Source organism: Malurus melanocephalus, unplaced genomic scaffold, assembly GCF_030028575.1.
Source record: "Malurus melanocephalus ecotype Western Australia unplaced genomic scaffold, MMel_1.1 scaffold_11, whole genome shotgun sequence".
In the NCBI taxonomy this organism is placed as follows: Eukaryota; Metazoa; Chordata; class Aves; order Passeriformes; family Maluridae; genus Malurus; species Malurus melanocephalus.
The window spans coordinates 697,997-724,507 of NW_026623243.1; the positions used below are offsets into that span (position 1 = coordinate 697,997).

Here is a 26,511-nt window from a genome sequence, read left to right on the forward strand (position 1 = left end):
TGGGAGATTAGGATTCAAACACATAGWAACCCAAACTTCTTTACATCAGATGCTCATGGAAAAATGTAGTTTGCTTTCAGTCATTGCTGCAGATTGAACTGGATGATCTCAAGAAGTTTASCATTAATATTATTAATATCTCAAGATTACAATTATTTTTAGTTTAGCATCAGCCCTCCAAATTGCAAATGTTTCACTTTACAATGTATATTATCAAAAAGTTTTCTTTACTAAATAAAGACRATTGTGGCAAAAAATGTACACAAAATCAGATGCCAGCACATAGGAACCCAACAGAAAAGTAATTTATTCATGGGGCCATAAATAAAAAGCTACAAATAGGATTGGAATTTTTGAAATCATTTTTTTTCTAATTTAAATCTTACATTGTTATTAGCACATCAGATTCTGTAGCTACTATAGAAAAATTCACATATAAGATTTTAAAAGCAAAAGATCCACATTAACTTTAAAAAATAAAAAAGAAAAACAACAAAAYCAAACCAAACACRTAAAARTGAACACAGAGAAGAACCCTGTTTAAAGAACCTGCAGGAAAAAAATAATTTCAGAGTGGRTGATAAATGCATAAAGTAGATAAAGGAGCACATAAGGAATCCACGTCTGCTAGACCAAGGCTTTGAATTAACTTTAGAAGATGGAGCCAGGAAGCAGCAATGAGGATAAAATGAACCATGTGTTCATGGTGTAATTGGATAATTCTCTGACACAGCCCACACATTTTGGCTGTTTCAGGCCTGTTTCATGGCTGATTCCCTGTGTTCCCATGTCCTTCATCCATTACCCTCACTGTCAACTAAGTTCCTCTGCAACCACAAGCAGATGTTCTCTAGACTAAAATTCAGAACAGAGAAAACAAGTTCTATTGAAAGGTTTAAATAACTAGTGGGTCATTAGAAATCTGCCCAGAGTTAGTGATGCTTTGGGGRTCCTTTGAGAGCAGATATGTGAGCATGATAGGAGACATAATTTTGTAGATCTAAATATACCACAGACAGTGCTCTTAAAACATCTCAGCACATCCATGGGGGAAAAAGACAGAGAGAACAGCACATCTACGTGATTATTTCCCTACGTGTTGTACTCTTAAAAAATGTACATTTGTCTTTGAGATGATTTATTGCGCTCTTCACTTTGAGCTATTGTCACTCAACAAGAGCTATTTCACTAATTTACAACTGTGTCAAATCAAAGTCTTAAAGTACAGATCGGCTATTTTATCCAGATTATTTTTAGTGCAGGTGTTTTGCTTGCACAGAAGAAGGAAACAGCAATATATTGTGATCAAAGAGGACTTGAAAGTCCAGAGTGCCAACACCAGCTCTCCATCAGGTGCTAGCTGACTCATTGGCTTTTAATGTGTAACTAAAGACTAATAATCGAGGCAGAAGTTGATAAGGCTGTCTCACTGAAGTTAACAGGATGAATAAATGCTGTYCTAATGAATACTGATGCTGACTCAGTTAATACTGCTAAAGCTTTAGAAAATTTGAAGAAAAAGTGTAGGGAATGTTATGATCTATTAAAATAATCTCTCATTTCTGTGGATTAAATCGCCGCAGACCTACGCGTTCCTTTGCCCGCGGTTCCGCTCTGCCGCGCCCCGGTACACCCCTCGCAGGCGCTCTGGGTGCGGAGATGTGCGGAGCGGGGCTTTGAGGAGCGGAGTGGGGTTCTGAGGAGCGGAGCGGGGCTGTGAGGAGCGGAGCGGGGTTTGAGGAGCGGAGCGGGGCTTTGAGGAGCGGAGCGGGGCTTTGAGGAGCGGAGCGGGGTTTGAGGAGCGGAGCGGGGTTTGAGGAGCGGAGCCCCCGCCGCGCCCCGCCCCGGCCCGCCCCGGCCCCCGGGCGGCCAATGCACGGGCGGGGAGGCACAGCCGGGGAAGGAGCCGGCGAAAACATCAATCCCAACTTTCTCACCTTGAAGAGAACCGAGCGCTCCCGATGTGTCCCCTCCTGTCGCCCTCCCTGCCAGCCCAGCCTCCCCAGGAGGGCCGTCCGACGGCCCGGGCTCGCCGCGGCAGCTGTCCCCTGTCCCTCGAGGGKCAGAAACGCGAGTAGGGGGTTCCCCTGGGGACAGCCCCCCTCGGTCCCTGCYGTCCGGAGCCGCGGGCAGGGGCGCTGAGCGGCGGGGCTGGATGCGGCTGCCATGGGGCGCGGGGCWCCCCTCGGACCGCGGCTCCTGCGGGCGCTGCTGCTGCTCGCCCTGTGCCCCGCGGCTGGCAGCACCTGGATGTGAGTAGCCGGGCGCGGGTCGGGGTGGGAGGGCTGCGCGGAGCCCGGCCCCCCGTGCCCGTCGGGGCCCGGCGCTGACGGGGGGCTGCCTCTGCAGGTGGCTGGGCATCGCCGCCGCCGGCGGCCCCGACGGTCCGGGCTGCTCCAGCCCTCCGCTGAGCCGGCGGCAGCAGGACCTGTGCGAGCAGAAGCCGGAGCTGGTGCCCGCGATCCGGGAGGGAGCGCGCCTGGGTCTCCAGGAGTGCCGCAGCCAGTTCCGACACGAGCGCTGGGACTGCCGCTCGCCGCCCGCCGCCCGCCGCGGCACCGCCARCCCCGCCGGCCCGGGCCAGCAGCTCAGCAGCGGTGAGTGACATCGCMGGGCCGCTGCTGTCATGGGGGCGAGGGGCCGGGGCTGCCCCCCTGCTCCGGGTTGGGCTGGCCGGGGACTGTCCGTGCGTCCCTCGGCAGAGCCGGGCAGAGCGGAGTGTACCGCCACCGCTGCCGTCCCGGGATGGACCGCAGGCACGCGAAATGAGAGAAACCTGCCCTCGTCTTTACAACGTTGTCGTTGCTTCTTGTAATTTTTGCGTAGTACGTCCGTGGGTGACACTGGCCGTAGGTAGATCCACTCACCTGTGTTGAAATACTGTTTTTCTTAGACTTATGTTGGGTTTATTCCCTTGTGTCATAGTTACTAAATGAATCGGGTTATGACATAGTATTTCAAAAAGGTTACTTGTTAGCAGGTGAAAGAAATCTGCTCGGGGCTCTAAATTCAATGTGAAATGTTTAGAAATGTATCATATGGGCTCAGGTATGTGGTACTGATCAGCACAGTGAAACCAAAGTTGCGTTTCTTTGCATAAAATAATTACGGGATTGCTGGAATTTCCACTGAAGTAAGGGTGGATTTTTTTAAAGATCAGCACCAACTCTTTCYTCCAAGTTTCAAAGATCCTGCAACTTTTTTGAGCTCCCTAATCATTGATTGTGTGATTGATTGTGGTACTTCCCTTTGTGTTCATGCAATCTTCACTTTGTGTTAAAAAAACTGTAAAACCCCTAAGCATTAATCACGAAAACATAAAGTGAGGAATAAAAAGTGATGCATATTCCAAAAAGGAAAGGGGGAAAAGAGAAAATGAGAGAAATTTTCTCCATTGTACGGAGCCATATGTACTGCATGTTAGTCCTTCTGGCCAACAGGAGGGACTGTTCCTGAAGACCCATAAATGAGTGGCGCTGCTCACCCACAAAGCTTCACTAGTGTGCAGTGTGGAAGCCTTTTATGACAGTTCCAGCACCACAGACTAATACAAACAGGAGAAACAAAGAGGAACTTTCCTGCCCGTAAGCAGGAACTTGTAAGACTGGAAATAAATAATTTTTACAACAGTGCAAAGTGGCCCAGTAAAATTTCAGCTACATTTATTGACCACTCATTGATTTTCAATTTGCTTAGAATATGCCTTCCTTAGCAATTTAAAGCTGTGTGCCTCATTATGAAGTGTCAGAGAAGGCTTAAGAAGCCCAGGCAGGTCCCTCCATGATTCTTCTGAGATACAGTCCAACAAGTAAAGGCCCTTCATGCTGCTGTCTTTCCCATGGCTCGCTYATTCTAGGAAAAGCATATGGCTTAAAAGCCTTGTGCCATCTTAATTGCTGCCTGGTTTAAGTTTTTTGGGACTCTTTGCAACCTTTGTGAATTAGAACAACATCGGTGTTTGCTACATTTAGCATGAGGTAAGTTTTGGCCCTATACCAAAGTAACCTGGGATCGTGAGACAGTTTCTCTGAGATTTAAACTAACCTTTTCTTCAAATCAATATGAATAGTGAAAGGTAGAATGGAGAGTAAAGGGTTTGAATGTGGCTAGTTTGGGGTTTGATTTTTATTTATTATTTAAACTTAATTGGCTTGAAAATTTCTTTGGCAAATGAAATTCCTAATCAGATTCAGAAAGAAGCTATCAGAAATTGCATGGTACAACTAACGAGACACAGCACCATAAATAGCATGGCCATATGAAAAGGCCCTGAAGTCATTTTGGGACATGAACGTCCACTGCTTTGAACAAGTTAACKCTGCAGACCAAGTTGTGATGACTTTAAACTTGAACCATTCCCTTTTAATGATCATCTGGCTCGTAAAGTCACTTGGTGCAGCCCAACTGGGAAGGTAATCAGGGAGTTATGGAGTTATATTTTCATGCCTTGTTATCAGGGAGTAATGGAGTAACGATTCCATGCCTTGTAATCAGTTAAGGAGTAACATTTCCATGCCTTGTTATCAGGGAGTTATGGAGTAACATTCCCATGCCTTGTTATCAGGGAGTCAAGGAGTAACATTTCCATGCCTTGTTATCAGGGAGTTATGGGGTAACATTTCCATGCCTTGTTAGCAGGGAGTTATGGGGTAACGTTCCCATGCCTTGCTGTGCAGGCACCAAGGAGACGGCGTTCATCTCGGCAGTGATGGCAGCAGGGCTCGTGCACTCGGTGACGCGCTCGTGCAGCGCAGGAAACATGACCGAGTGCTCCTGCGACCTCACCCTGCGGCACGGCGGCTCGGCCAGCGAGGGCTGGCACTGGGGCGGCTGCTCGGAYGACATCCACTATGGAATGTCCTTCAGCAGAAAGTTCCTGGACGTGCCTTTCAAGAACATGACAGGCAAGAGCGGGAGYGGACTGGTGGCGATGGACCTGCACAACAACGAGGCTGGCAGGCAGGTAGGTGCCATTCAGATGTGACAGTGACTGCTCAATCACCTTCGTTGACAAAATGGCATCAGCCAAAGGAGACTGGTCCTTGGCTGCAGGTATTCATGGGGTCAGTGACAAGAACAGCACCATTATCACCAAAGAAAGCATGAACAAACTTGGAATCACACCTGGTTTTAACTAACTAATCTCCRTGTCTTAAAATAAAATCCACAAAATAAGTAATAGATCTGCAGTGCTTAAGCAGTAGATTTATTTTAATTAGATATTTGATATTAGGTTGCAAACTTGGAACAGTCCTGTCACCAGCATAATACGAGTTTTGTCACTGATTATTCAGTTACTATCATGACCTGCATTTTTAATTCTCTCTGCTACTAAATGAGAAGGCCAACTGGACACAAGGCCTCATTACTCATTCACAGTCTGCAGTCCACACTTGAGAGTGCAAGTCTAACATTGTTCAGAGAGGAAATCAAGGGTTAATATTTGCYTTAAAAAACATGGGATACAAATGACACCTCCAGAGTAGCTCATTGGTTAGGACATGCATCAAAAAAGTCAAAGGAGACTGGCTTTGGATGGCTTTTCTCAAGCCCAAAGAACTTCAAACCCAGCATTGCAGAGGAAATGTGTTTGAGTGTGTGACATTGGATTCTTCTTCCTGTCCTGCAGAGGATTTAAATAGGGGGCAAAAGTAGCCTATACAGGGAGATGWGAACTTGTAATCTAGTGCTTGGAGYTTACATCTGGAATGGCAGAGATGTGGATTCTGATTTTGCCTTTAAAATTTCTTTCTCTGCTATACCTTGGAGTTTTTAAATTCATCTTTAATGGTTCTCTCTGGGCCCATAATACTTTAAATCTGTTCTGTTCAGTGACACAGATTTAACTAAAGGAAAAGAAAGAAAGGGAAAACCTCTGGTTTTGACTACACAGTGTTGATGGACTCCGTTGTAATTCTGTAATTTCCTGTAGCCAGAAGCAGCACCAGTGGCTTTTACTGAAATCAATTTACCTATCTGCCACAGACAAGGAATAGCCATAGTAAGCTGCCATAAGAGCCATGGTGATATAATTGAAAATTATTTTAAAGCAATTTTTACAGGTAATATGTGTTATTTCATTTAAGCAATGTAGTTGGAAAAGCAGAAAATCTTCCAGGTCCCTTCCAACCCAAACCATTCCAAGATTTTATGGTACTATGACACAGACMCTTTTCATAACTGAAATTGATGAAGAAAACTTCGACCCTAAGTAAATGTTGAGAACAGTTATTCAGTGAGTTTAATCAGATGCCAGTCAGCTAAATCATCTCCAAGGAAAGGTGATTGTATCTTGTARTACAAGATGTTAATAAGAATAGAGGATTAAATTATTATTCCCTGAAGGAAAGAGCAAAGGGTTGGTTATCATGTTTGCAGAGCGAGATAGTCAAGGAAGAAATACACAGTCAGCTTCCATGCATAAATATTTTGTAATTTAATGGAAAAAATGTAGGATTAAGCAAATATTTTGTTCAGTGTCCAGAATGAAAAAGAATGTTTATTGTTGATACTTGGGATTTCTAGCAGCAGTATTATCTGAAGTACAGTTTAGCATAACTCTTCCTTTTTATATTTTCAAATCTTAACTGGGAGATGCTGGAAAATGTTGACCTTCATGTTTTKGGGCTTATGATAAGGATGTTTTGTTATCTTACGACCTTTTGTAATAAGTACTATCATGTTACTGGTTTGGTGTCTTGCAAGAGCTTTCTTCCAGGGACAATACTTCTGTGTTTATTTGGAGTTAATAAYAGAACTGGTATGTGCAGAATTCTCTTGTTTCTCTCCTATTTCAGTACAAAATGTTATTTTAGACTTCCACATCTCATAGTTGTCATATCAATGTACAAAAATTTTAAAACTGTGTCTTTTGAGTTATCCACTAATCTGACTCTMAGAGGATTCAGATTGCATCCATATTCTGCTACAAGATAAACTTTCATCTTTTAGCACAGCAATTTTCAGTGTGCTTAGATGTGCATACTTGAGTTGGGTGTTTCTGTTCCTTCTACAGAAGGGTGTAGGGAGTCAGRCACTATGGGCTGACCATCAATGTGTTTGTATTATTTTATTGCTGGAAGAATTCTGCTCCCTTTCCCACTTGTGGGAGTTTATTTGATGTGGGASTTGTGTTCTCACATTGAAGAAGCCTGGCTCACTGGAGAGTTTGTTTTTATTGATTTTTGTGGATTGGTAAGAAGCAACAGTCTGGAACTGGTCATGAATGCTGCACCTCTGGCAGGACACGTGCTTGTCTTCATGAATAACCAAATTAGTTCTGCTGAAACTGGGACAATTGATTACAGGCATCGGTTCCTGTTACAAAAGAAGTACTGGCAGTCCTTACCCACAGCTGAGAGCAGTGCCTGCAAACAGAAGCTTAACTTGGAGATATTAAGCATTAACTGGCATTAGAGGGTGTGCAAGCTGTGATTCCATGGACACTCTTCTTTGCTGCAAACATGTCTCTGCTTTCTGTCTGTTCTAGCCACAGATTCCTACCCYGTGCCACTCGGTTAATTGCATTGGGTCAGTGAAAGGAACACAGTTTTAAAATTATCTTTCTCTCAGGTTTATTTTTTAAAAAGAGCAGTGTTCACCCCTTTTCATCACTTAACCCTGCACTCTTCTTGTGCTTGTAGCACCAAGGCTGAGTGRTAGTAGGGACAAGAGGAACTGCTCAGATGGGCTTGTGGCTGATGACAACACTTGGACCCAGCTCAGTTCCACACTGACCCTTTCTCACAAGCTGTGAGTCAGTTCCATAATCCACTGAAAAAAATCCTGTCCCAGCTATTGCTCAGAACGACACATCTATCCACAAGGTTTCTGTGACAGCGCTCCTTTGAAGTTCTCTGTGAAATTTTGTTTCGTAGGGAGATTCCTCTCACCGTTTCATGAATAGCTGAACAGATTCACCTTATGAATCTGAAGTGTGAAACAGAACACATTGTGGAATTGGTCTGGTAGTCATGGTCCCAGTAACTCTGTGTGTTCCAGACATTACCAGGAGAAGATGCCCAGTCCCTAAATTTTGCCAGATGTTCAATTATGGGAGCTTTTTGATTGAAGTTCACATGACAGACTGAGATCCAGTAGAATGTTTTGTGATCAGACAAAGCAAAATGTCACCTCCCTTATAAACCTAGTAGCACAATATGATTTAAAACTACTTTGAAATTCTAGTTCCTTGATGAAAATAACCAATCATTCAAAATTGTAGAAATACTACTAAATCTTCTCTGGTTTTAAGTTGTGTGTAAAATTTATCTTTTTATACTTTKTTTCTCTTTTTCTTCATATTTTTATTAGGTCATCTGTCTTCTGGCAGTCTTTCTGTCCTCAAATTTTAAATTCTTATCTCCCTCAATCACTGTTAAGTCTTAATGATTAATATTCTGACTACACAGTGATTTCCTTATTGACACATTCTTGAGATACAAATACATGGTCAAGTCTGTTGATTAAAGTGAAACTAGTCTGTGTAAAAGAGATTATAAGTATCTACCAGTGTTAATTAGCGGTTGATTTGCCACTGAAGGAATCTGTGTGTGCTCTCATCCCAGTCTCACTCTGGGATGAGAGTTTGCTTGTTGCAATGTTTTAATTTCTTCCAGTAGTAMAGATAAATCTCCAAACACAAAGGCAGCCCACAGTGTGGAAGTATCTCCTGTACACGCGCATCTCTTCACTGGGTTTAGTTTGTAAATGACTGTTCTAGGTCAGGGCATTCACCTGCTCTTTCTTGCTAATATTTTATGTTAATGCCTTAAGTATTTGGCTTCCACAGTAACCTCCACCAGAAAATAAGTCCTGTTTATTCACCAAAGATGTGACTCCAAGCAAACACTTTGGTCATGCCTTTTTATAATGTTTGCACAATAATATGCAAATGCCAGCTCRGGCTTGTGTCAATACCTTTGGGGTAGAATGTGCCAGGAGGCCTCAATACCCACTGAAATCAATGGAGTAACCATGCCAGACTCATCCCAAACTTCAGTGAGCATGCTCACCATGATGGAAAGTCCTGGTTTAGCACACAGGGTACRAAGAGCTGATTTGATTTGTTCCATGCCTTGTCTGGTTCTGGAAATTTGAGGATGGCATTTGTGCTTCCTCAACTTCCTTGGTTTCCATGCCAATACAGAATCTGGGACTTGAGTTTATTTCTGTTCCTGCATAGGGCCAGTGGGGCTCAGTAGGATTTCAGGTCTCTGATCTCACTGCAGAATCCAGACTTAGGAACTGGYGCAAATGAAACTACTTTCTCAGAGGAAACCAGAGAAAGGTGTTAGATTTGTCTKCTGTTTTTTAAATTCAATTTAAGAAAGACATAGATTGTCAGCAGTTTTAATTTGTGGAGGGTATAGGATAAGCGAAGGTTTAGGGTGAAATGTAATAACCATGATGTAGTTGGGGTGGTTTTTTTTTGTTGTTTTTTTTTTAATTTTCCACATGTTTTGGTCAATAGTGGTTCCTCCAAAGAGGATTAATTTGAATATGCATTGGCCTTGATGCATGAGAAGACAAACTTACTATGACTTAATTTAAAATCCACACTTTCCCAATTGCTTTGATCATGGAAATTAAATATGGAGGGAGTTTAGTAAAATGGAAGATGGCAACAGGGACTTTCTACACTATTAACCRGTGGCCCAGAGGAGACTACAGGATGGCTTCAGAAGGTGCATTAATGGAAATGTACAACATACTAAAAATACCTTGTCCTTATGCTACATCTGTACATGTGTGATTTTTCAGTGCCTTTTTTGAACTCTGAGAGCTGTCCAAGACTAATTGTATGATTTTATACTATGACTGTTAGGTATTACAGAAGGAAGTATTGTATTGATTGTCTGCTGAGTATTTGAGTCATAGCCTCAGATAAAGGAAGTCATTGCTTGTTTACAGATTCCAGTTATTTGGGGCTTGATATCACATAAACTGAGCCAAAATTGTTGTGTGTTACAAAAGCTTAACACAGGCTTCAGATTCCCATTGTTATCAAACAGTTGTTCAGCCCAGGCCTTGCTTCTGTATGGGCATAGAAAAGTAACTCATCTAAGAGGATTTTAGTGTTGGCTGTAACTGTGGAAATCTTGCTAAAATATTGGCAATTATACAAGTAATATGAATGCAACTATCTAAGTATGTTATTATATTGTTAGGGCCATTACGAAGCTGGAAACACTAGAAACACATACTAGTATGCCTAAATTAAAAGAATAGGGCTCAATGCTATAARTGAGAAGTACCTGAGATTTACTCCAGAATACCTGACACCTCTKCTAAGCCATTGTGGATCCTTTGACAGACTTTCTGTGAAGCTCAGAGATGTGGGCATCCTCCTGATCTTCCAACAGTTTGCCCTGAGGTGCCTCTAGGCTGTTCTGCTTTGGGTGCTGAGCCACACTGGTTGCCCAGACACTGCTGTGTGTCCTCAGCCATTCCCATGGCCTTAGTTACAAACTGGGTTGTGAATGTTTAGTGATCTTCCTGGTGGCTGCCAAGTACCCTTAAAAGGMAACACAGCTGGGCACTTACTTGCCCAGTGTCTTCCAGCACAGGAAGGATGCCATGAACTACCCTATCTGTTTTCCCCTTCTGTGATTCCCCACCAGAGCCTTTTGCCCACAACAGCCTTTTGCATTCCAGGAGTGGGAGGAGCAGCACAAGATGTCATTTCAGGTATTTAGAATCCTCCAGAATGAAAAGCCATCCAGGAATCACAGTTTTCATTGCGGTGSTTTGATACTGCTACATTATGGCCATTGCAAGCTGCAAATGAAGAGCACTTCTGGAGATCGTGCCTCTCATAGCAGGGGTCCAGGACTGGAAAACGGGTTCCTGACATGTGCTCTGACTTCCCAGCTATGGAAATGGCAATGGCAGCTGTAATATTAAATACTTTGAGACCTCTGTGTTACTGATGTCAGGCAGCATTCCTAATGAACAAAAGACCACATCCAAATCTTGTTCTCCCTTTTGCTTTCAGGCTGTAGCCAAGCTGATGTCTGTGGATTGTCGTTGTCACGGTGTTTCTGGGTCCTGTGCTGTGAAAACTTGTTGGAAAACCATGTCCTCCTTTGAAAAGATTGGCCGGTTTTTAAAGGATAAGTATGAAAACAGCATACAGATATCAGACAGACTGAAAAAAAAGCTTCGCAGGAAAGAGAAAAGCCAGAGAAAAATACCAATTGGGAAAGAGGACCTGCTGTATGTGAACAAATCACCCAATTACTGCGTCGAAGACCAAAAGCTGGGGATCCCTGGAACTCAGGGAAGGGAATGTAACCGCACGTCGCAGGGACCCGATGGCTGTAACCTGCTGTGCTGCGGGCGCGGGTACAACACCCACGTTGTCAGGCATGTGGAGCGCTGCGAGTGCAAGTTCGTGTGGTGCTGCTACGTGCGCTGCCGGCGCTGCGAGACCATGACTGATGTGCACACCTGCAAGTAAGGTGAAGGGCAGCAAGCACAAACCATCCACCCTGTTTGATGCACACGGCTGCTGCAGGGCAGCAATCGCTGCTTCCATGCGGGATTTCAGAGGGATGGGCCTCGGGGGRAACAGGTACTGCCAGACAACGGGAAGGGCGAGCGTGCGGCGACCGAAACAAYAGCTGAGTAAACATCAGCATGCAGGGACAGCTTAAATAGAAAAAAGGACTCCTGATGACATGTTTGAACGTGTTACTCCATGAGCAGGGACAGATGCTAAAGTTTTCAAGTTTTTAATAGCCACAATRTCCTGAGGACCCATGTGGTGGGTAGGTACAGTGGAGAAATCTCAAAATCTCATTAGCCAGAGACTGGAGAGTTAAAAGAGTTTGTAAGGTACATTAGATACAGTCCCTATGTCTGYGCTTTTAAAACTGGGACTAGATGGATCCACTAGATAGTTAATTTCTGCAGACTTCAGAAAAACGCACAAAGATAGGGGAGGAGTTGAGCTGTTGACCACAAAGCATTTGCTTCGCAGCCGTTCGGAAAGCTGCCTTGTGCTTAATGTGCAGAAAAGCGTCTGGAGCTGAGGAACGTGTGTGACTCAGAGCTCAGCACTGCCTGCCTGGAAAAGGAGAGTCAAGCTGTGCCCAGGGGAGAGGGGCAGGAGCACAGCTCGGGGAGTGTGAACGGGGTACCAAATAGCAACCTCGGGATTTTTAACAGGTTGTCCTTCAAATGCACACGGGACAGGTCTGAGGGGGATGGAAATACAGTTTGGTATTTGAAGGAAATAAAACCCCTTGCAGGCATTGCCGCAGTGTCTGAGCACACATTTTGTGAGTCAGCTGGTCATCACCCCACTGTTGAATTCTCTACAATAACCTGCCACATTCAACCATCTTACTAGTGGTTCAGCATCATTATCAAAATTAACCACATGAGATTTAGCCCAAAGAAATCTGCCATAAAGCAAAAGATTTTTTAAAACATATTTTCTTTATAGTCAGCAGCTAGAATTTTTCCTTAGGTTGCATYCTCACTAAGTTCAATGCACAATGTAATTTATGGATTGGCTCACACCACTAAAATATTTAAACTGATGRTGATAACATTTTCTCTGGTACCATATGTTGGCTTAATTTTATTTTACATCTCTGAAAGGCCGTTTATTTTTATGCAGTGATTTAATGCCTGGTTTAAAAAGCATCATGTGAAAGGATTACTGTTGTTTAATTATGCAAAGACCTATTTTTGATAAGACAAGAAAGTTTATATTTTGTAAATATTTAAATTATGCAAGTTATGTAAAAYGTTTCCAAAACTAATGTGATAAGGCTACAGCCCTCGATATTTGTTGGTTAGATATTTGTTAATATTGTAGTAGCCTTTAATTGATTTTTATTTGCATATGCTGAGGAAAATTATTCAGACAACTGCATAAATGTTGGGGTTTTTTACCATCAGGGTGGTTACAATTATTGCAGTTAATACACACTGATGAGAAACTGTTACTATGATTTTCTGAATGGTCAGTTAAATTTATTCTGCATACTTTATTATTCTCTAAAGTGCATTTTACAAACACTGAAATCCCAGTTCCAGCAGTAAGTGCTCCCACTGACAAGGGAACTTGGAAGGTTTCACAATCCCTTAACTTGTTCCATACTAACAGCCAGTTTTTAGAAACTTGGGACAGTTTGGCTAAGGCTTTCAAAGTTACTTTGAAGAATTCATTTCCTAGTTGTCAGTTATTTTCCCAGGAAAGATGGTGACCAGATTCCAAACTGTCACTCCTTATTGGATGTGTAGGTCAGGAAGAAGGAAGCAAAATCTTCTAYGTTGTGGTATTTCACTGCCTTATGTGGATTACTTTAGGAACATCAGTTCAGCAGCAATGAAGTCCTTTATCTGCTGGTTCTTTTTGGACCTTTACTCTACATTTGGCCAGCCTGTCTCCATTGGCCTGACCAATGTTATCATGAGACCACAAAATCTGCTGTCAGGGGGAAAGATGCTCAGCAATGCCAGTCAGTGTCACAGGAGGATTCAACACCCTCTCTTGTGAAAACTTGGATGGGGAGGACACATCATGGTAGAAGACCCTGAAGAGACAGTTGTGACCCCAGGGTATTTCAGTTTTGCAGCAGTGAAAGTAAACCCACAGGTTGTGCCACARGACGCAGTGACAGCGTGGATGGGAGATGATCGTGGTCACTTTCCAGCCAAGAACATTTGGATGGCACACAAACCAACCTACCTAGAGTGACAGGTAACAATAGGAAGAGATATCTGAGGAATCTGTTTTAACCTGCATCTGTGAAGGATGCTTTAGATCTCTGTACCGTTGAAAGGGCTACTACAGAGGCAGCAAGGAGGAACTGAAAGTGGCTTTAAATTAATGTAATCAGAAATGCAAATAAACGTCTCAAGTGGAGCGTGTTCTCTCTTGCCACTCCTCACTTTTGCACCCCCAGGGAGGCAGGAGCAGGATGTGGCTGAGCTCTGGTGTTTGTGCCCTGCTGACCCGTTGCTCAGAGGGTGAGAGCAGGGTCCCTTGCATGCCTTGTACAGCACCAGRAGCCACTGACACCCTGTGTTATCAGTGAACAGGCCAAGAGCTGTTCCACACTTTTCAGCCTCAAAGTTCTCACCTAGCCTTACAGGTTTCTTTGACTTTCTGTAACAGACCCYTTGTATTAAGGCTGGGATATGGCCTTGCAGCCATAAAACTGAAAAGGATTTCATCACTAAAAAGTCCTTTGCTTAGTACCCACCTTAGCCATGACCCAAATCAGTCAGGGAGAGACCGCAGCCCTTCCCATCCTTACACAGGGAAGTCAGTCAGCACTTAATGGTGGCAGTATTATTTCCCCTTCTGAAATTACCCACCTGGCCTCTTATTTTATTAATACACTTATTCTTGAAAAACACTCTGACTGCAGAAAACCCAAACAGCTCAGGAGACATTACGCAAACATCAAGCATTTAGCAGTCACTTCAACATTTGAGAAAACTAAGTGCCACAGTAAGAGATCTGGAAAGCAAAATATACTGAGCAAAATAAAGCTTTTTCCAAACTAGCAATCGGGAAACTAAGGCTGTAAAACGGTCTGCTTTTTCCAGAGAAAATTTAAAAAAATATAAGTTGGATCATGAAAGACACCAGGAGAGGTCCAGAGGGTACATCATGGCAAAGACCCCCTTCAGTTTCCTCCTTAGGACTCCTGTTAAACCATATAAAGCATCACTAGTAAAGGAGTTGAGAGCTGTGGTTTACATTGAAGTCATCCTCAGGTGGCTTAAATCCCAGCTGGGTATTCCTTGGTGAATATTAAGTGAAAACCTTCTTGTGTCCTTCCCCCTCTCACAGCTCCACTTTAGAGGCAGATGTACTCCACCCCCTTCTCTTCCCTCACTGCTCTGTTCTAAACAATGGGAACACTGCAAGATGGTACAAATGTTCCCATTACCTTCTGCAGGAAAGCATGGATCCTGGAGCTATCACACACAGGTATTTGTGCACCTGTACAAATGCCTTGGTCTCTGCTACTGATTTCCTACCACCAGCTGTGGGAGACCAGAGAGGCCACAAGAGTCATCTTTGTGCTTGCAACTCAAATAAAATGCAAATTGGTTACCAGAAGGTCTCACTGCTAAGATAAGAGTTCATCTCAGTAGCAGGATACTGTGAGTTGCCCATTCAAGGCAGACATGGCATGACCAGATCATGCAGCAAGTCAACAGACCATGAGGATGGACAAAAGCAAGGAGACCCCCTTTGTGTGGCTACTCCAGTATGACTTTCAAATATTTGATGAGAATCTTATTAAATACAATACCATACAGCTGTGAGAACATGGYTTCAAGAGTAAGAGGAAGATTTCCATCAAAAGTTTAAGAATCAATTCAAGATGTAACAAAAATAATCCTACCATTTTGTTGTTTTAAAATGCATTGTTTAAAAGGTTTGTTGCAGGTACAACTTCAAGGGGTTAAGAGAATCATGATATATTTACTCAACTTGGACTGTTAATAAAGGCACATATTCATTTAATTCTGCAGACGAAATTCAAACTTTTTAATTTGAAAAAATATGAAATATTCACTGGCATTAAAGTCAATAAAATGAAGACAAGGGTAGTCCAGGAACATTGCTAATGTAGCCAAATGGGTTTTATTCTCTTAAGCCCCTGCTGAATAACTTTAAAATTATTTTGATATTATTCTGGGTAAYAGGGTATCCAATACTGGCACATACACCAACAGAACTGTATTTCTGTGTAAGTTTCAGAACCTCTGAAAAATATTTATTCACAACAGCCTTAAGTAATGAAATAGAATTTCAACTAATTAGAAAAGGGGATTTTACTTCAATGAAAAAATACATATGATTGTAACACATCCTCCTACACAGGAAAATCTGGAAGATTTAACAAAAGCAGTTTTACTGTGTCAGGTGCATTCATAGCTGTTTCACATTAATATTGAGAGAAATCCACATTATTTAAAAACCCAGTTAAACACAGAGAACAACTCAGAATTCAGTCTTACTCTGGTATCAGAGATTATTTATTTTTCTTACAAGGTAATTCTCAATATTGCTTGAAATTTTTAGTGCACAGAATTTGTCTCAGAAAACATCAATATTATTTCTAATGCCTCTGTGTTAAACTTACTGTGGGTTCCTGAAAAAGCCTTTGTGGCTTTTACCCCATAGTAGTAGCYTGAAGTTTTTGAAGAATATACCAGACCTCATGACACAAAGGCCTAAGAGATTACAGCCAGTGTTGTGTCAGCCCTAATTTTGTGAATATGGACACAGTAATACCATACTAACTTAGTTTCAGGAAAAGTTCAAGCTGGCCCTATTTAAAAGAAACAAAAGTTTAGAAAGAAAGCAAGGTCTTCTCACAGCTCTGTTATAAGATAAAGAATAAGGCCACTTACACTTGGTCCTTTTTTCCATTTAAAAAAAGGATGAAGCAAACATTATCAGCAAAGTTCACAAGTCATACATTGCATAACCCAAAACACAATGCTCTCTSTAACATTCTATGGAAGAAGAGATTGCCTCGGCTCATAAGAAGTAATGTAGGTAGTAAAGGTGCTCAACTGTGTTCCCTGAAACCACTCTCACTAGGAGGCAGACTGTTTTCTAACAGGCTCTTTCTGATGGGAAATTTATTCCTGACATTAGAAATAAAAGAGGAAGCTCTTCCATTATGCACATTCACTGCRTGACCAGCCACTGCAGCTGAACAGCCATAGGGAGAAACAACTGTTAGGCAGCAGTGCAAGAACTGCAATAAAAATAAAGAGATTAACCACAGTACTGCTGCTTAATGTGCCAGGTCCCTTCCATAAAGTAAACACTTTCAAGTTAAGTACAAATTCTTCCAAGCTTCTTTTAAATATCATACACACTATTTATACATTTATTTTAGTTCATCCCCCACAGGTAAAAAAAAAAGTAATAATTTCTATTATGCTTTTCATGGCATATCTGTTATACTATTATGAAGTCTTTCTTTGTTGATTATTCAGTTTTGATGGGGAACTACAAAATAAATTTTTGGAGCACTTGGTATTAGAACAACCAAATAGCTTTAATAAAAATGGATGCTGCCATTAAAAAGGCAGAAGATAAAAAAAGTTAGAGCTCCTTATTAACAAATTACTAAAATCTACAATATTCCACTAATTTTACGTAGTCACAGCAACATTGCACTGTTAAGAGGACAGTACATTTGTCAGGATCTCTTTATTGTCCATATATGTAATTTATTAGCCAGTTATCTATAAGTATTATTTACCACAGGCAAACTAAATACTGTGCTTTTAAGACACCTGCATAGAAATGATTGGATGTTTCTTTTATTTTGGGCATATTTACAAAAAGAATTTCTATGTGTGTTAGCAATAAATAATCCCAATATTCAAAGTGTCAGTGCTCATGCACACACTGACAAGATGGCTGCATGCTTTAAAAATGTTATTTACAGTACAGTCTCCTTCATAGCCCTCTCTCTAATAATAGCAGAAAGTGCATTTTCTTCCACATTCTTTCTCCTTTTCTTCTGTTTTCATTTAGTCTTGCTTCTGAGGGATACAGCCTTCCATCTCAACAACTTCTGGCCAGCCTTCATATTTGTTTGTGTCCTTATTATTCTTTATATGCTACAAATGGAAAATATCATTCTGTCATTAATGTGAAGTCATCTATCCTTTTGCTTTAACTCACCACTTTAAAACATCTACTTATTTTCAGGCCATGGACAAAGAATAAACATCATTATTAACTTCTTGTGCATTGAATCAAAGTAACTTGCTCAGACAAGTGTATGGTAGAAACAGTTAATGCCATACTGGGAAAACATGATACCAAATTTACCAGGCAATGAAAACAAATAGTGAGATTTTAAAGAACATTTATTTTTCCACCAAGCAACCATCTGCAATCAGGTAAGGCATTATCGCCTCCAAGAGTCTGCCACTGTTTCTGCACTTAGTTCCACTCCCTTGCAGAGCTGCCTGAAGAAAACACATCTTCCTTACTCTCCTAGCACAAAGCTGCTTTTACCAGTATTTAAAGACAACATTGACACATGCCAAATTGTAACAGCTAAAGTATGGGAACATACTCTATTTCACAAATTTTGCTATGGCAGCAATTTGAGAGAAAAGCAAAGCTAACAGCCGGGAACACCAACACCTTAACTACTCACTTGGAAGTTCACCATTCTTACTGCATCTAAAATACAAGCGTAGGCAGAAAGTTTTGAATTCTTCAGTTTCATATGATTCATTAAAAAGATGAACAATCTAGTTCCTGGCATAATAAGAGCTACCCCTTATTTATGAGTCACCAAAGAATCTTTTTTGGTATGTTTAAAAGGAGAAGACTACTCAAGGAAAAAACCTGTGTGCCAGTACTACAACAGATACCCATCCTGAACAAATGCATGGGATTTATAAACATACTCTGACTCTATTAATGCAAGCTGTTAAATTGCAAGAAGTTATAGAATCACAAACCTGTTCAAATGGACTTTTTGTCTTAATTCCTTTTCCACCGCAGAAGACCCAGTTGTCTCTGAAGCCAAGGTTAGTAATKGATGTGCTTCCTAATTCAGCAATCAGTTTCCGTGCTTCCTCATTAAGCCTTGGAAAAAACAGAGAAATTCAGTATGTGAATAAAATACATGTCCTTAGAGCTTTCATTGCTCCGTGCACCAGTCTGCTTTGATCTTAATAAATAAAGTTTAGGTCAGTCAATATTGGGCAAGATCTTTCTTCCACAATCAGATAAGGCTAGATCTGAAATCACCTGATAAAACRAGCACTGCTCTTTCTTACTGTAATCTCAAGGAACCAGGATATAAACCTATCATTACACCAACAAAAGCCAAGAACTCTTTGCTGGGAGAAATTATACATACCTCTCGACTCCTGTTAGCAATTCTCCAAGCAACTAAATAAGTCAGCCTTTAAAGTAAACATTGTTTGTAGGCTCAAGCTGAAGTCTAGATAAAGTAGAAGCTATTTTAGATTAGAAGAATCACATGAATATCTAAAAGAAGTTCTTGTCTGCCTGGGGCAAGTAATTCAAAATTCAGAATGCTGCCCCACAGCATGGTTCATTGCCTATAAACCCAATTAGGATAAATTTAGTATTCAAAGGAAAACAATTCTGTAGGATAAATTATCATTCCAAAATCTCTAAAGAGCAACTCTTTATTTCTTCCTTTAAGTTACTAACATTGCCTGATTACCAAACAAGACACAAATTGTGAAAGTTTATTTGCATAGCCCATGCTCCAGCTTTCTCAAGCATTAGGGCAGCTTAATTCTTCACAATTTTATTTCCAAGAACTGGCATTTATACTTACTAACAACTACCAGCGGTAGTTGTAGTATTGTCGATAACAGTAATTCCTGTCTGTCAGCATGACTGGGCCAAATACAGCCCTGTTTAGCTGTATTCTATCTACATACAAGCTTTCAAAAACATCAGCTGTAACATGATTATTGAAGCAAAACTAACCCTACTTTCTATCTAAAACATCAAACAAGAAAGGGAAAAGTCAAGTAACAAAACAAGCGAACAGAAGAGTAGAAAGAAGATCCAACCTTGCCTAAAACCCCAGTAAATTACTTCTTTCCTAAAAASAGTGAATGTAAAGACACTTGACTATTTACTGTAAAGATTGCACACTGCAAAGACCTAGGCATGGGGAAGATGCTTCCATACAAAAAATGCAGACAAGTTGTGGATAACAAATTGAACCAAAAGAGGAAAAAAATACACAGAGCACATTAACAAAAAGTTAATTATTAGTAAAGCAACGCAGGAAAAGGAGAAAAGTTTCAATTTTCACTGTGAAAAGCAATCCTTTGGATAGGATGACTTAAGTGAGGAGTAAATTATAATACATATTCTACAGTAATTTTTAGTATTTATTGAAACTGACCCAAGTTGTGAAAGTTGGAGAATAATGCTTTAAGAGACCTAAATCCTCTTAGGCTACGTCTAGGTTAATAAACGGAACAGCATTAGGATGGAATAGCAAAACACTGAAGCAAAAGTAGTGTCCAAAAAAGTAAAGGGATCACAGCAGTAACCTCTGAGACTTTAAGGATACAGGCAAGTCTTGTTGGGTCTCTGCCATCCTGTAACCACTGAACTCCATCTTGGAGATGATCTGAAGAAAGTACTGGAAGGRACAGACCACTTTTCACCAGAGTATGTTCTCATAATCATGTCCTTATATCTGGACCTACCTGATTTACCCACGTAAGACAGAATGAGCTATTAGCAAAAGAAAAATCAGCACACCTACATCTGCTTAGTTTTAGTTTGGTCTTTGTTGTGCCCAAATCACATCTGCATTATAAAACTAATAAACCAAAAGTACAGTTTCAAATCTGTCACCTTGTTAGAACAAAACCTTATTCAAAGTGATTCCATGGTATATTTTTCAGTGTGAAACAGCAYGTAAAACTTTAAGCAACATTTTCTGTTTAAATGCAGACATACTTGGTTGCACCATCRTCATATGTTGCCATTAACACAATCGTTCCATCCTGGATGGACTTCAGAAATTCAATAAGCGGTGCCACATCTGAAAAGAAAGAGAACATAAAASGGTTTCATAACAAGCAACATTTAAATATCTGCTATGTCTTTCTGCAAAGACATTACTTTTAAGAATATTTGTAAGTGTACTTAGCATTTAGAAAAAGATGCTGACTGAGAAAAAGCTAAAATGCATCAGAGAAATCTTTTTTTTATAGAAAGACTTTAATCCATATCATATAAAGACATAACCACTAGTGAGAACTACTCTGGAGAACAAGTCTGATTAACCACACTGTTCCCTCCCACCTCTACTAATTGTGTTTTTTAAAGTTACACTAATTGTGTTTAAAAAAGTTACACTCTCCTCACAATTACAAAAATGAAGGTGAAGCACTCCCTTAACTACCACCTTAAATCACCACAAGAAATGGAGTATGGAGAAGAAGTGGAAAAAAATGCACATTTGTTGTTTCTCTCTGACCAGTGTAATTGCACCTACCTCCTCCCCACATGTCATAGAACTTAGTATCTATTAATTCTCCTGTTTTACCTGAAGGAAAAGAGAAAAATAAATATTTGATACCATCCAATACATCCAAAATTATTTTACAGATAACATGCCTGACTGCTCTTACACTCCTTCAAAGTGCTGCAGAAGACACTAGATAAATTAACTATGGTAGCATTTCTTATATGAAAAGKGCTCTTTCAACTGTGTAGTGGTTTGTGAAAAAGTGCAGGCAAAGACAAGAAGAAACAAGTGAGAGGATCCATGACAGTGTTGGAGGCCAGACTGGATGGAGCTTTAAGCAGCCTGSTCTAGTGCAAGGTGTCCCTGCTCATKGCAGTGGAGTTGGAACTGGGTGATTTTTAAGGTCCCTCCAAGCACAGACCATTCAAAGATTCTAGGCAAAATTCTGATTTTGCTTGAAGTGGAATCTAAAATAAGTGGAAACACCCACAGGCTCTAAAACCAATACAGAGTATTCTGTTCGTGTATCTGCCTTTTTAAACAGTTGGTTTTGCAAAAACAGATTGTCCAGCTATAGGCTGCTTTTTGTGCCACATAGGAAGCCAGAAAGATTAAAATTACACTGCATGTTTTGCTATAGACTGGAAATTGTTAGTAGATTTCCACATCCATAATAAATAAGAAAAAGTGGACAATGAGTATATTTCATTACCTTTTTGTTATGCATTCTATAAAGGAGTATTTGATGAAAGGTGGACTTTTTTAATATATACATTCATTTAAAGTTTGGAAGACAGAAAGACTGGAGCTATAAAATACAAAGATATGTATTTTGATTTTGAACAAATTGAGACAATTTAGGAAAGCAACACAGGACTAGGAAGTATTGTTCAAGTCATGCTTTAGAYGTAAATCTGAGTACAATCCACAAATAACAGAAATTTATATTGCAGCAGAATGACAAAGTGCTATCTCAGTGCTACAAAGGAATCRTTTCCTACACATTAAAAACAAACATGCCCATTCTGACATTCARTCCAGCTTTCAAAGTAACATACAGTTAAATTTGTTTGGTCTTAATGAGAATTATGAACCCTGAACACAATTACCTAACAGGATGTTTTTAGGGGCAAGATCTAGAGACCAAATATATTGATTCAAGCAGAGAAATAATGAGCTGGTTCTTCTGTACAAACTCCAATGAAACTGTTACAGAAGTTTCACTGAAAACATAGCAACAGAAGAATACAGTCTACAGTTTAATTAGGGGTGGCAAGACACAAGATGAAAAGAAGCAGCCTGCATCTCATGTCTTTTTCCATTTTTTTGTCCATTAGGACTTTATGTGATGTATAACAAGAAAATCACCACAGCACTCCACATTACTATTTTTACAACTCATTTTCAGCAACAAAGATGCAGTGTTTCTACTTTGTAACAACGAAGTGTCTGTTCCAATATCTCACATTATCTCAGCATAAATAAGCTGAACACTTCCTTTTCTCCTTCTGTTTGCCTTTCACCACTCCATAGTATATCACCTTAWATTTCAAAATCAATTTGAAAATTAAGACAATCTGCCCACTTAAARTATCACTTACCATTGACCAAGGCCACGTTTATTCCTCTGCCAACATTATTCTTAACTCCACTCATTAAACTGAAACAAAATAAATATTTTTAACAGGGCAATCTTCTGATGTGAAGTATTTCTGGTTTTCAAACAAGATCAAATTCTAGGAGATACACAGTTAAAAGATCACATGTTCATAAGTACTTAAATGAAGCAAAATCTCCTTGAACTAATCCGTGTTCTTAAAGCACCACTGAATTAAGAATAATACACCAAATATCCCCAGTTGTATTGATTTAATTTGCTTAATCATCTTGGTTTCAAAGTATGCCTGTATATTAAAATGCCACAAAAAATAAAGTGTTATTGAAGTAGCTATTAATGTATAAAAAARTAACCAAAAATTAATTTGCAGAGCTCAGCAGAGTCACAGAACCAAATTCCAAGATTTTTCGTAAGCACACAATGAACAAAAATGTGTTAAYGAGTTTAAAAGCTAACCGAACAGAAGCATTTAAAACTCACAATAAGAAACAAGAAAGGCAAAGCACTCATACATAAAACRTGAAATCTAACTGCAAGAAAAATAGTTACTACACTGATGGGACTTCAAGCAAAAGCTGCATAGAATCTTGGAGTACAATCACACATCCCAAAGAAAGTCACCATCGATGACAGTAATTTATTGACCAAACTCAGAGGGGCAAAGGGGCTGAAGAGTGTCACTGTGAAATGGAAGCCCTTCAGAGCACTACAGAAGAGGTAGCAGGAATGTTAAGATTTAGGTAGGATGYTGTGCTGCCTTAGACCATGGTAGCTGTACCACTCCAGGAAGCTTCCAGACCTCCTCATCCCAGCTCACTGGCACTATGTGAGGAACTCTGTTCTGCCTTCAGGCCTCAAATATTCCAGCATTAACATTTTGAAGTTAGGATTAAAAGTAACATAAATGGGACAAATAGAAGTAAAGTTTAGAATAATTACATAATTTAAGATAATGAAGAAGCCTTCAGGTGAGATTAAAGAAAGCATGTCAGCAAAAGCATATAGGTGCACGTGTCCTTAGTTACAAACACACTCTAACAGATGCTTTAATTCCATCTTGATCAGGATTTCTTTAACCTCTCTAGCTGTTTCTAGGAAGGGGCTGCACATGTGTATAATCCTRTTATATTCAGAACTTTTTTCACATTTCTTCTGCAGCAATATGATTTTCAGGTCATGTGTGAACACCCATTCTAAGCAACACATCCTTACACAGCTTCCATGTCAGCTTTCTCAAGCCAACTTCTTACTGATAGGCTACAAACAAGGAATGGTCTATTATATAAATATGTAAAAAAGCTTCCTCTCTGGTGCAATCTTCCACACTCAGGATGAAGACAGAAGCCAAAATTTAGAGGAAAAACTGAATTATGCCAGAGTCAAACTGAACAGGGAAGTATCAGAAACAGACTCAGTATTCAGAAAGGCTGTGGAAGCCTACCAGATAATGGTAACATCTGGCACAGTGAATTTTAAAATGTCTTAAAGAATGACTAATCAGCGATGAAAGTGTTCTGTTAGTTCCTTTAAGTTACACTACCTGCCCAAAATTCTGATTTTAAATTAAAACCCTAATTCAGAAACTTCTGAARGAAAATACTTGAAATTTTCTGCTGAAATGCAGAATTAATTTCTGGTTAGTAGGGAACTCTAGAAGTATTTTAGCCACTGGAAGATCGTGTCTCCTCTGATCATATGATACCCATGTCATGTCTGAGCATCCATTCTAAGCAAGAGAAACATATGGCAAATAAAGACTGGAACACAAATGAATAAAGGCAATGAAGTTCTGAACACACTCCTTTCCTTCTGCAAAATTCAGTGGACATTTCATTTACCAAAAAGGGATAAGAACTGCCTTTTAGTTTATATATAAAATTCTCTGTAAATAAGTACCAGTCCAAAAATATACTGAGGTGACTAGACACTGAAATGCATAAAGTTATAACAGATTCAGATAATAAAAGCTGCAACTATGAATACAAGAATTACTGGTCAGTAAAGGAATGTAGTACATTCTGCTACTGGGTTACTGTGGCACAATCATGGAAATGGCTTCTTAACAGGGAAAGTACAACTGCATGGAGAAGTTGTTGGTAAAGAAGTTTCTAAAATGCTCATGGTGTAGCAACTACGATATTTAATATTTTGTTGATAAGTCCAACATGTTTTTTCTAATTCAGATTATGGCCTCCCAATATAAAACAAGGCTGTAACTGAATTTGTACACAACAGAAATCCTGTTTCACATTAAAGTATCTATATAATTAAAAGGAAAATTGAGAAATTACATGTATTCTGAATTGTACCAGCATCTTTAGTSCTTTCATAAGCCAAGTGCCATTTCTACATTTAATATATAGAAAGAAACTCTACTCTGCAAATACCATTTACAAATTACAAAARCTTGTTCCTGCTGTCCTGTCTTGGAAGTATGAAGAACACAAAGTAATCAGAAAAAAAACAATCTTTTTGCAAATGTGAGTTCAGAAAACACCTCTAAGAAAGAGCTACTTGAGAGGAAGTAAGCTTTTTCTGAGCTCTGATATATTACTTTATACACTTGAAACAGTTTGTGCATTATCACAAACACAACAGGCTGCAATGCAAGAGCTTCTCACAGGAGGGCAGYCCTTCATCAGCTTTAGAATTCTTCCAAGAATTTCAGAGCTTTTGAAAGAGAAATAAAATCTCTTATGAGCAAAGCACGAGATCATATAAAATAAATCAAATTTTAGGGTGGACATTTAAACAGACATGACCAGTCCCTCTCTGAAGGAATTCAGAAAGATGTTTGCCAAGGAAAGTTGGACTTTAGAATCCAACAGCTGTGCACCAAAGTGCCTGTTACTGCTAACAGAATAGAGACTTTTCCCAGCAACTACTTTCTTTTCATCTCTTTCTTTAGCAAGATATCTAGTAGAGGATTTTCTTTTTTCTTTTTCCTTGGAGGGAAATAACAAAACTCTTTTTAGTTAACCAGTCAGCAAGACATTAAAACATTTTAAAAAAGAGTCAAAATCCAAAACAAAACAACCTTACAATCCTGAAACTATACTTGCATTTCCACAACTTTTAATCATTGAATCAGCTTAAGTCTTCACAGATTTTAAGCTTCCTATATTAAGCAACCAGAATGAGACATTGGCATGTTTTGTAACACCAACAGGAATTCCATGCTGAGAGATTAGATAAGCCTGTCCAAGGTCACCAAGCAAGTCACCAAGAATTGAAAGCAGAAGCAGCAGCAGAATTGAAAGCAAAAGCAGCAGCTCATGGTCCATAGGTGCCAAGGTGAGTTCCTGCTGAGCAGGTGCTCCCTGAGTACACCTGGATGCTCTGCTGCAAACTGACCCACACACAAGTGAGCAAGCCTGAACTAAGCCAGCCTTACAGAGGAATGCTAGAGTTAGTGCTAGAAGTGGTCTTCTCTTTAAGATCATTTGAGATTAGTCTTACAGTTACGTTAGAGAGTAAAGTGATGGAAAATGCTACCATTTTTTCCCTTATACAGGAACAATCCTATTTACTTTTACATGGGGTTCTGTTGTTCACAGAGAAGTTGCCATTGACCCTAGAACTCATTAGCACCAGCCGCTGCATGTGCTATCTGTGCTAATTTAGGGTAAGCTGAGAGACAGCAAAACTGGAATAGTCTAAATGCAAGGGAAAGGCATTAAGCATGACTGATGTTAAAAAACATCCCAACAACACTAACATTATGTCTTTCCTGTCACCTGCAAAATCAAGTGAATAGATTATGTTATAGGAAGCTGCACACTCTGGGTGACAATGAGCAGGAACAACCTAAGAGGAAAAACATAGTCTAAAAATAAATATTAATATTCCCATTATGGGGATTATTCAAAAGTACTCTGTTAAATACTCTACACA

At 40.1% G+C, this 26,511-nt stretch overlaps 2 protein-coding genes across 2 annotated transcripts in view; one reads left to right on the plus strand and one right to left on the minus strand.

Moving 5' to 3' along the window:
• Positions 1 to 1,868: 1,868 nt before the first annotated feature.
• On the plus strand, positions 1,869 to 15,544 carry WNT16 (Wnt family member 16). The gene is made up of 4 exons (XM_057378410.1): positions 1,869 to 2,252; positions 2,350 to 2,597; positions 4,677 to 4,963; positions 10,997 to 15,544. The coding sequence occupies exons 1-4, from the start codon at positions 2,167 to 2,169 to the stop codon at positions 11,459 to 11,461; spliced, it is 1,086 nt and encodes a 361-aa protein (XP_057234393.1). The 5' UTR covers positions 1,869 to 2,166; the 3' UTR covers positions 11,462 to 15,544.
• A 59-nt stretch (positions 15,545 to 15,603) lies between these two features.
• FAM3C (FAM3 metabolism regulating signaling molecule C) overlaps positions 15,604 to 26,511 on the minus strand; it is a 31,123-nt gene continuing 20,215 nt past the window's right edge. The window contains exons 6-10 of the mRNA XM_057378423.1: positions 22,601 to 22,659; positions 21,027 to 21,077; positions 20,486 to 20,570; positions 18,484 to 18,610; positions 15,604 to 17,625 (exon numbers count right to left, since the gene is read on the minus strand). Of these exons, the coding sequence (XP_057234406.1) occupies positions 17,536 to 17,625; positions 18,484 to 18,610; positions 20,486 to 20,570; positions 21,027 to 21,077; positions 22,601 to 22,659 (412 nt within the window). The 3' untranslated portion in view covers positions 15,604 to 17,535. The remainder of the gene's footprint in view (positions 17,626 to 18,483; positions 18,611 to 20,485; positions 20,571 to 21,026; positions 21,078 to 22,600; positions 22,660 to 26,511) is intronic.